Below are 10,845 nucleotides of genomic sequence, written 5' to 3'. Positions count from 1 at the left end.
AAGGAAAAGGAGACTTAAAATCAAAAATCCAAAGGGAAAAAGGGAAGGAATATGCGGCAAGCAAGGATAGGAAAAGTAATGTGATTTAAGGCTGAAATTAGGCAAGGATTTATGATAGACTAGGGATGTAAGGTGCGGCATTAACTAAGGTGAAAGAGGAATGTGATCTTGTGACACAAAATAGGGAATAAGCACTCCCCTTGCACGACAAGGAAAGGGCAGGTTTAGGCAAGGCACGGCAAGGGCAATAAGGGTGCAAGGAAGGTTTAGTTTGTGTCCTAAAATGCATAAGAGTCCTCAATGTTGCTGGAACTTAGGGGCTTTTAGGATTAGGAAAGGTCAAACCAAAATAGGAAACCTTGGCTTAACTTTCCTACTTCAAGTAGGAAACCTTCTTTGACTAGGAATCCTTCTTTGATTAGGAATCCTTCTTTGATTAGGAATCCTTCTTTGATTAGGAATCCTAACATCTTTAGGTCTTCAATTTCGTCCATTCCTTTTGCTCCAAGCATATGCTATCCATTCCAAGTCCAATTTTGCTCCAAAAGGCTCCAAAATGCACCTTTTTGCTACTTTAGCCATATAGACCTACAAACACACGACAATAGCTTAAAATACTAAAATAACTATGAACGAACAACATAATTGTAAGAAAACAAGCTAACTAAGTTGCCTAAATATGCTCCTATCAGAAATCAAGTGGTCTACTAAGAAGTCTGCTAGAGCTTGTCCTTTGATGGCCTTTGCTGGGATGTAAATGACCTCATATTGATTAAGAAGCAACGCCCATTTGACCAATCGCCCTGTCAAGACTGGCTTCGACATGACATACTTAACGGGGTCGGCCAATGCGATTAGGTGTATGGTGTATGCATGCATGTAATGCCTTAGTTTTTGGATGGCGAATACAAGAGCAAGACACATATTATCCATAGAGGAGTAGTTTAGTTCGGTACCAGTGAAAGTCCGACTAAGGTAGTAGAGTGCTCTTTCCTTCTGGATTCATTCTCTTGTTTATGACAATAACACTTGAGTCACTTACAAAAGCTTGACATTACATATACTTCAAAGAATACGCAAAATGTACATGAAAATGAGTAGTAAATATATAAAAAGGAATATTTTGTCCTAAGGACCCTTGGGTGGCTTGTGAGCCGCTTGTACATTTGTGCTCCTTGTAATCACCACCATCTTTTATGATGTCCTCCACGTGCAAGGGAAAAATGTGGCCCAATCATATCTCTTGCAGTTACGATGGAGATACAAACAAAATTTCTCAAACCCATCAAAGAAAGCAGAGACACTCTTGTTGGAGCTGCTTTGTCGTTTAGGACTAGTTCATCATACGCTTTCGGCTATGTATTTGGCGTTTGTACTTGGCAGATTTGTACGACACCTTGTTCAGCTTTTGTTGTAACGCAACCAATGTGGTCTCATGTTCGTGACACAATTGATGCCACACAGTTATAGACCATGAGTAATTTTTGAAAGCTTGTGCAATTTGATCGATCGGATTATCAGAATCAGCCTCACTCCATAAAAAATCTATGGTTTCCATGGTTGCGAAGTAAGTGTTTGGACCTGTATTGTGCTTGGCTTGTATTTATAATAGATGAATTTGGATGTCATTAGATTATCTACACCAACAAAAATCTGCATGGACATGACAGATATATGACAGTCTGTTGTAGGTATATTCAGTTCATATACAGTTTACAACCAGTTGGTTCCAAATTTCGACGAAATCCTTAGCCTTTTTCTACAACTACATTAAGGTTGTGCTGTGGTTGCTAGAAATTATTCAGTTTGTAATGGGGTGTGACATTTGACGATTTTGGTTGTGTGTTGATTTATGAGTAGTTATGAATATTTGTGTCTGGTCTACTGCAGTCTTGTTAGTTAGGTCTTTCCAGAAGCACAAAATCAATTTTCATAGTCACCATTGACACAAAATCTGACAAGTACACAAAAACATGTCACCACTCTCACAAGCAATCTTAAACATTGTTTGAACATTTGAGAACCAAAAACTATGTTATCATCCAACAACCACATCAAATGTTAAAGACATTCTACACACATTTGTGTTCCAAAAAACATGTACTTATCCCACTCCCGCATCCAATCTTACAGACATTCTACAAAGAATTGAGAACCGAAAAACATGTACTAATCAAACTTCCTCGTTGGTGAGCTTGGAAAGTAACTTTGGGATTGGTTGCTGGATTTGGATAGGGAAGGAAGTTTCAAGTGCCAGAAGGAACCTGGGAAGCTTTCACACGATTAACCTCCTCAAAGAAACGCTTGCTCGTTTTCTTTTAAATAAAAAGAAAAACAAAATATAACCACTTGCACTAATTCTTTTAAATGGCATTTTTTGTGCCAACCGTGCCAAAGAAAAGTAACCTGGAACGTCCGGCTAGGTCGAGACCACGCACAATCACGTTGCCCCTATACTAGATTTTGCAGAGTTATATTTTCCATTACAAAGCATACCGCCCGACAGCCCATCAATAATACACAAGTCGAAGAAAGCAAACAATATTCAGTGAAATATATATCCACCTTAGTTTCCAAAAAAAAAATATATATATATATATATCCACCTCAAAACCCAACCCCCGAGTCAACTTATGACAAACAAAATAAGACACCGCGATAGTTCCTGCAACATACAGCACTCAGCAATGACACGAAACTGGTCAAAATCAATCCTACACATCCAATCTCATACACGAAAAGTAAAACAAGAAAATATATATAGAAGTTTACGATGAAATGAGCAGCAGGCAGTTGAAAGCTGTGTTTCAAGGATGCAAAAATTCCAGCAGAAGGAAATTTCACCGGGGCTTTTTCCTTCAAGACTCCGGAGCCGGTGCTGGTGGCTTCAGAAGCGGTTGAAGAGCCTTCACAACAATGCTCATATTTGGCCGGAACTCGGCTTCATATTGCACACACAATGCTGCAACAGCTGCCAGCTGCATCAACAAAACAAAAACTGCACATTCAGTCGCTAATTCTATAAATAAGCAAAAAGCCAAAAAAAACCGAGCACACCACTAAACATGTAAGATGCATTCGGGCAGGCAGGTGGAGCGTGCATATGGTTGTGGGAATGTGTGTGCTTAGAGAGAGTTTGTGTGTAGGCGTATATGGACGTGGGGAGGAACGAAGGATACAGAGAGCGTGCGTGCTCAGAGAAGAGGGAGAGAGAAACCTTAGCGACCCCCTTAGGAGGATACTCCTTTAGCTTTGGATCAACACATTGTTTAACTTTGTCTTCGCTCAATCTTGGAGTAGCCTAAAGAAAAAAAGGGTAAATGTCAGGTAAAATTAAGTCCAACAGAGAATTGGTAGAGCATCAAAGGAAATGTTGTTCGAAGAAAAGCAAGTATATAGACTCGCCCAAGTAACAAGACTCTGCTGTCCACGAGGCATTGTATGATCAACAGGTTTCCTCCCAGTCAGTAGTTCTAGTAGAACCACTCCAAAGCTGTACACGTCACTCTTCTGTGTCAATTGACCAGTCATTGCATACCTGCGGAATAGTTTTGCTAATTCAAATTAATTTTGATCTATTAACTATTTACACTTCACAAAGACTGAAAAAGAAAACTGAAGTAAATGATATAGGGATGATTCGAAATAGGATACATTATTAAAGGTGCTTCTGCAAGAAGAAAAAAAGCCAATTTCTTGAGCAAGCAATTACTTGACTGATGCGTCTGATATAATAAATATAAGATATTCAACTACCTAAACTACTCCTCAATAATAACATGATCCAATGAGAGCAACTATGATCATATGCATTTGAGTCATGGACATGTCTCTACCAGTTTGGATCTGGCACAGTTCCCGTCGAACACAATCCTATACTAATTAAAGATTATAGTATATTCATCCAAACTGCCACTTATTGTGGTGACAAAGGTTATCTGAAAAGTTCTTATTTCATCTCTTTAGTTGTGAACTGCTTGTCCATATATAGCACTTTCCTTTTCTTTGATTAAACTTAACTTCTTCTCAAGAAAACAAGAGAGAAAATAATATTAAGAGGAAGGAGTGCTTTCAGATAAAAGTGAAGTAGCAGTCGACCAAACTAAAATGCACTCATAACAGCATGCTGCGAAAACTTGAAAACAAAGACTGAAACAACAAACCCAACAAAAGGAAAAAGCAAGGGACCATAAATTATATGAAAATAACCATATAATTGTGAAGGTTTCAGAGCCATACTCTGGGGCATGATAACCAAATGTTCCCAAAACTCGAGTAGAATGAAGACGAGCAGCCATATCAGGAGCCTGATTTGACAGATTAAAATCTGCTATCTTGGCTTTAAAATCTTCAAAGAGAAGCACATTGCTAGATCTTATATCTCTGTGTATGATAGCAGGTTGAACCTTCTCGTGTAAGTATTCTAACCCCCTAGCTGCATCAACTGCAATTTTTACCCGCTGCATCCAGTCTAGTGTAGGGCCAGGTTGAGCCCCTTGAACTCCCTTTCTACCTATAATTGCACTTACATTCAAATTAATGTATTCTAGTTTCTACAAGAAAAATTCAAATCAAGTGAAGATGAATTATAAATTAAAAAGGCAAGATGGTTTTACAAACCATGTAATATGTCGTGTAGAGATCCCATGGTTGCAAACTCATAAGCCAAAACACGCAGACTTCCATCAACGCAGTAACCAAGCAACTCAACAAGATTTTCGTGCTTCAGTCTTGAAACCATGGAAACCTTTAGTAAAATATGTCAAGATGCAGTTAGATACAGTAAGAAACAACAAGTCACATATCACATAACTAAATTGCGATACAAGTATACTTCAAATGATAGAGTTGCAGACAGACCTGGGTCAAAAACTCAACATTTGTCTCAGGTTCAGAGGCAACATCAAGCTTCTTCACGGCCACAGCTTTACCATCATTCAAGCTTGCATAATATACTCTCCCATACGAACCTTCACCGATCAATGATTTGGATCCAAAATTGTCAGTCTTCTCTTTTAGCTCCTCCACAGATAATTGAGGCACTTCAATAGGTGGAGCAGCCTTCTGTACTTCAGATTTTACAGGAGCTGACACCTTAGATCCCTTTTGGTTCCCTAAACATGCATGAATGATGAAGAAAAGTAAGTGAAAAGTTAAAGGAAACACACAAAACAAGAAAGAAAATGAAAGATTCCGAATGATCCACTAATATTTAAATAACGAAAGAAATAAGTTAAGGACCCTACAAACTAGTAAAAACTTTGAACAATTACGGAAATTAATAGAAATCAAGTTGCAATATTTTTCTAAAGATAACCATATGTTTTATAAGGCATGTCCTTCTATTGAATTTTTTTCAGTAATTCAACAGTAGCTTCAAAATTAAACTACAAATAATAATAAAATACGTTCATACTCTTTCTTTAACTCATGCTCATGCATATGTTAGACCATTATAAAAGATAATAGAAAACAAGTTATATAAAATAGAAATAGAAAAGAATCATATGTTAAATAAAGAGACCCTTCCATTTGTTCCATTACTTTCCTAGCAGTTAAAAAAACAATTAAAATATTGAACTTATTTCAAAAATTTCTAAATAGAAAAATTTCTCATACAAGAAGATATTCGAAGGATCCATCTTAAAATGGAACATCAATAACTCCTCAGATTCTCCTTCACGAAGCTAGTTAAATAAGGGCCCCTTTGGAAATGCTTCTCTAGACTGCACTCCTGTAAGTGCTTTTACTGAAAGAGCTTTTATTAGATACCCATTGAATTTTTAATAAAAAACCATGGTTCTTTTGTAATCAAAAGCAGTTTTAGCCATCCTAAGAACACTTATAAACAGGCCCCAAAACTTGCTTGACGAGGAAAAATCCACAGATACACCTGAATGGACAGGCATGCAAGACACTTATCCAATATACCTTTAGGTGATCTGTAACAGCTTCACAAGCTTCATTTAATCCATGATATTATATCTGCCTACTTATGCTCGAAAGCTGAGATCCATAGAACAAAAATTTCTGTTTGGAGTTAAATTCATAACTGAGTGTGTTCAGAAACTGGTGACAAATATGGATCGTGGTAGAAATGCCTGACGTGGCAAAGGTCATATAATAAACGTGGCAATGGAATAGTGACGTTTTCAAGAATGTTGTTGTCACTGGCATAATGGCAGTTGCCTAATGGAAGCGGAGAGTAAATTAAGAAAATGACATCCCAAGGAATTACCTTGAACTTAAAATTTAGAACTTTAACCATGATTCTAAATCACTAGAAACTTCAAGAACTAAAACCTTAGGTCACTAAAATGATTTCCTTTTTTAAATTACATGCAAATCTGCTTATGGAAAGTCAGAAAATGTACCATCTGCATAGTGCTTTGGGCTCTTCAGGTGTTCATTTTCGTTTGATGGATAAGACTCTTCGACGTGACAAGTACAACAGAGCCACCTGCGCATCCTGACTTTCTTCCTCAAGTATAAATCGTCCTCAGCACTTGTATCCTCCAATCGTACAAAGTAACCAGGGGGGGGAGCATGTGCCTGCATTGTGCCACAGTAATATGAGTGGATTCAGCATCATCACATAGTAATTACAATCTAAAATGAGAAAAAGCTCTCATAATTGAAACATTTCTGTTGGCATCATAGTGAAGTGTTAAAGGAGAGATTACAACAAAGATTATAAAGCAGTTCCAGCCATCTTAGGCTTTTGCTTATGGGTTTCACTATGTCTCCTATTAAACAAGTCAACCCAAGCGCCAATGAAGTTTAAGACTACATAGACCCACACAATTGGGTAAAGTAAGAGGCAATTTGTCACAGCCGTTACAGAAATAAAATTTTCCTTTTTTTCATTTTTTTTTTTTAACAGGAGAAACTTATAATTCTATGAAGGAACATTAATGCTTACCAAAATATCACAAAAAAAAAAGTTGTTGGAATTAAAATCAGAAGGAGACAAATACAAGTGATGGAAACATTTAATCAGCACACAAAAAAATAGCATTCAGAACCAAAATGTTAAGACTTTAAAGTAGCAGACACAAGAATGAAGATATTGATCATTAAGAAAATGAACACTGCATTGCATTTGCACATAAACTAGAGCTATTATATAAGCATGCAATTCCAATGCACGATCAAATGATATATAAACATTCAAAATAGCAACAATCAATTGAATTGAAAGAACATCAACAATAACGAGAAATCAAATCCAATTCATCTTTAAATTAAACACAAACCAACACAATTAGGAATTGTACCTCGCATCATCAATCAAACAAAATAAAAGCAACCCATTAATCTTACCACCAAACCACGGCGAATGCAATCAGCAGCGTCCATTAAGATTAAAACACAAAATTCAAAATTTAACGATCAAACCAAAATCAATCGATTGCAGAACAAAAACCAGAAACCCAGAAATGATTCAATCCCAATTCTCCAAATTAACCAAAGAACCTCAGAATTGACAAACCGATTCAATACAAGAACAATTACAAAAAAAGGAATTGAAATGAATCGAGCTGTGGGATTTGGAAACTTGGGATAGGTCGAATTGGGGATGAAATTTAGATTAGGAAATCAAACTTAGCACACAGATCGAAATGGTATTCACAGGCAATAAAGAACAATGCAAAGACAAGAGAAATTAAAAATATATACGGATGAAAACGACTACCTCTTGCTTCGCTTTCTCTCTCTCTATATATCTCTCTCTGCTGCGATTCTCTCTCTCCTACCTCTTTTAGGGTTTGTGAGGGTAAAGTGGACAGGTAGGATTTGAAAGGGGCTTAGGCTGTTGCTTTCGGGAGGGTGGGATACTTGAGAGGTTGGGTTCGTTTTTTGAGTCGTTGTTGAGAGAGAGAGAGAGAGAGAGAGAAATAAGAGAGAGAGAGAGAGAGAGAAGGAAAGACAGAGAGGCAACGCGGGGTGGCCGACTGGCGAGGCAAATCAACAAATTGGCGACGGACAGGGAGATCATAGGTATCCTCCCATCCTATTTTCTTTCATTTATTTCTGGTAAATTTTGTCCCCGCTCTCTCTCTCTCTCCCTCTCTCCCTCTCCGTCTGAGTTAGTTTGTTTCGTTTTCCCTCTCTAGTAACATACTGATAATGTAGTAGAAACTACCACACAAATTAAACCCTTTTAATGCAATTGTAGTATTAACAAATAAGGATGGTTCTATCCGGGGATTAGAAGGGATGCTAATCAATACAAACTGGACTAAAAAACTGTAAACTAGGCGAAACTAACACAAATAAGAACTAAGGGGGGGTTTTAGACAAATCTTGCACTAAAACAACTAAATTGCAGAAACAAAGTGAATTTGGATTAAAATGGGGTGAAAGGCTAGCTAGAAGATTCTTCTCCACACATGAAACATATGCATGCAAATCGATTTCCAGTTATTATTCCTATAAACCATGAATGACAATGCTCCAAATTATTCGTGAACACTAATTAACTCTCAGACTTTCGTAATTTCATTGAATTGGACTCGGCGACGCAATCAAATTATTCTTATCAAGTTCCCTATATGAATAACATGGTAGAAATACATATCAAAGATCATTAAGTTCTGTGAAAATCATAAGCATTTACAAGGCATTCATAACTATGAACTGCATAATACTCCTGCCAGAAATTTACTTAACCCAATCATGACTAGTGACTTTTACTATTTGTGAATATAAGTTCATAACGATTAGGTGAAATTCCCTTATATTCTAACATCAAATCCCTGCATGCAAACTAAGTGTGCACCCTTAATCAACACACAAGAACAAGTTCTTAATAAAACAGACAAGTAAATCGCATTCATTTTTTATGAAACAATAACTGGATGTAATCAATTCATTAAAAACATATGTTCATGGCTTCGAATTCACCTCTAGCTAAAAAGGAATTTAGTTACACATGTTCGTCATAACTAAATAAAAACAATCTAATTTATACATTGAAACTAAAACTAAGGATAGAAAGAACCCAGAAAAGCTCTAGCAATAGCAAATTCAGCACCCCCTCTCCTAGATTGCAGATTTGGCTCCTCCTCTCCTCCCAAGGCTGCGACACACCTCTATTTCTCTCTATTTTTTTCTGTCCTTTTTTTTTCCCTGAAAGCTGCGGCAATAACTTGTATTATAGGGCTAGGGCACGGCCTACTTTGTGGTGGAAAAGGATTGAGTTGTTTGCAGTGTTTTAGGACTCCTTAAATCAGATTAGAAGTGGTTGAATGTGATAAGGAATCCCCCTTACAACTGGAGATAAGGTAAGATAGAATAAGGATAGGATAGGATTAGATAAGGTTTGTTAAGGATAAGGTTGGATAGGGTTTCCCTTTAATTTCTAATTCCTTGTCTCCCAAGCCTCACTCTTAATTTCTCCCGATTGTAGCACATTTCGAGCATTATTTAAACACCAAAAACGTCCATCCAAAGTGCTCCCTATGCATGTTATCCAATCCAAGTCCAAAATTGCTTCAAATTGTTCCATTTAGCCATTTATTGTCATCTTTGCCAATTGGACTAAAAACACACGAAAATAGCTTAAATCACTATAATAAATAGAAATTAAAATGCAATGAAACAAACTAACAAAGTCACATAAATATGCTCCTATCACATACACAAATAGATCTTTGGTTTTCAGGAAAACTAATGAAAAAAACTTGAAAGCTTTGAGTTTTAATCAAAATGACAAAACGATGTTGTAAGTGAATAGTATCATGAGTGACTTTTTAGAGTAAAAATATTTTTTTCGTTAAAAGTGAACAGTACCATGAGTATTTCGTTAAAATTCTCTATTTTTTATTTGGCTTTTTAGCCAAAATTGTCTCTAAAATTTGTATAATTCTTTAATTTGGTCCATGAGATTTGAAATAGATAGAATTGGTCATTGAGTTTGTCCACAATCAATCATTTTGGTCCTTAAGTTTGTCCTTAACATAATTTTTCACCGAAGGACCAAAATAATTGATGGTGGACAATCTCAGAGACCACTTATATTGATTTAAAATCTCAGGGATCAAGGTAAGGAGTTATCAAATCTCAATGACCATTGTGGCCAAAAAGCCTTTTTATTTTTTCAAATAAACGATATTTTTTTCACTAAATGGAGGAGGATGAATTTAGCCTCACAATAAGTTAACAATAATATGGTTCAAATTCGCCTTTGGCAAGAATATAACTTAAAATCTCTCACTTACAAATAAACAGAAATACAACTAGATTGTAATACAAAATACTAAATCTTTGTTTTGGATATTTATTTTGCCTCGTAAACAAGCAAAATTTTATCATTAAAAAAAAGTATGATATATTTACTCCATGAGATAATGTAATTATGTTAGGGGTATTTTGATGGTGAAGGAAAAATAGTACTGTGGGAAAAAGGAGAAGGTATTTGATACCTATTCATGTTGTGGCAATTTCGCATAATTAGATGCCCAACTGAAATTGAGTTAAATTACAATTGATGGTTGATATAGTAATTTGAAGTCTTACATTAAATTTTCAACTTTTTCAAACAAATTGTTATTTTTTTATTTAAATTGAGCTTTAAATGATTATAATTATTAAAAAAAATGTTGAAACAAAATTTTTATTGGTTAAAATGTTTAATGGAATAAGGGACCACCATTAAAATTAATTTTGACCTTGACGTCAAATTTGACTCATAATCACAAAGCCTTCAAATCTAGTTAGCAAATAACATTTCGGTTACATAGACTTTTGATGTCAAATATGTATAGTGATATTCTACCTAGGATTTGATATCTCATTTGCTCTTTAGCTTGCAATTGTACTTTTTTTTTTTCTTAATAACCA

The 10,845-nt window shown here is 35.9% G+C and overlaps 1 protein-coding gene across 2 annotated transcripts; it reads right to left on the bottom strand.

Annotated features, from left to right (window-relative positions):
- Positions 1 to 2,531: 2,531 nt before the first annotated feature.
- Positions 2,532 to 8,115, bottom strand: LOC137736827 (protein CYTOSOLIC ABA RECEPTOR KINASE 5). 2 transcript variants are annotated; one of them, XM_068476106.2, is made up of 8 exons: positions 7,697 to 8,115; positions 6,375 to 6,552; positions 4,861 to 5,114; positions 4,621 to 4,747; positions 4,240 to 4,513; positions 3,406 to 3,538; positions 3,218 to 3,301; positions 2,532 to 2,978 (listed from the first exon to the last, which is right to left on the bottom strand). In XM_068476106.2, exons 2-8 carry the CDS (start codon positions 6,466 to 6,468, stop codon positions 2,859 to 2,861), a joined length of 1,086 nt encoding a protein of 361 aa, XP_068332207.2. In that variant the 5' UTR covers positions 6,469 to 6,552; positions 7,697 to 8,115; the 3' UTR covers positions 2,532 to 2,858. The 2 variants fall into 2 exon arrangements, with proteins under 2 accessions (XP_068332207.2, XP_068332206.2); XM_068476105.2 differs by having other exon boundaries at positions 7,324 to 7,697.
- Between the last annotated feature and the right edge of the window lie 2,730 nt (positions 8,116 to 10,845).

This window comes from Pyrus communis, chromosome 13 (genome assembly GCF_041283825.1).
Source record: "Pyrus communis isolate YQ-2024b chromosome 13, ASM4128382v1, whole genome shotgun sequence".
Taxonomy (NCBI): Eukaryota; Viridiplantae; Streptophyta; class Magnoliopsida; order Rosales; family Rosaceae; genus Pyrus; species Pyrus communis.
Note: the sequence above shows the minus strand (reverse complement) of the source record. Positions and strands in the feature narration are given on the sequence as shown.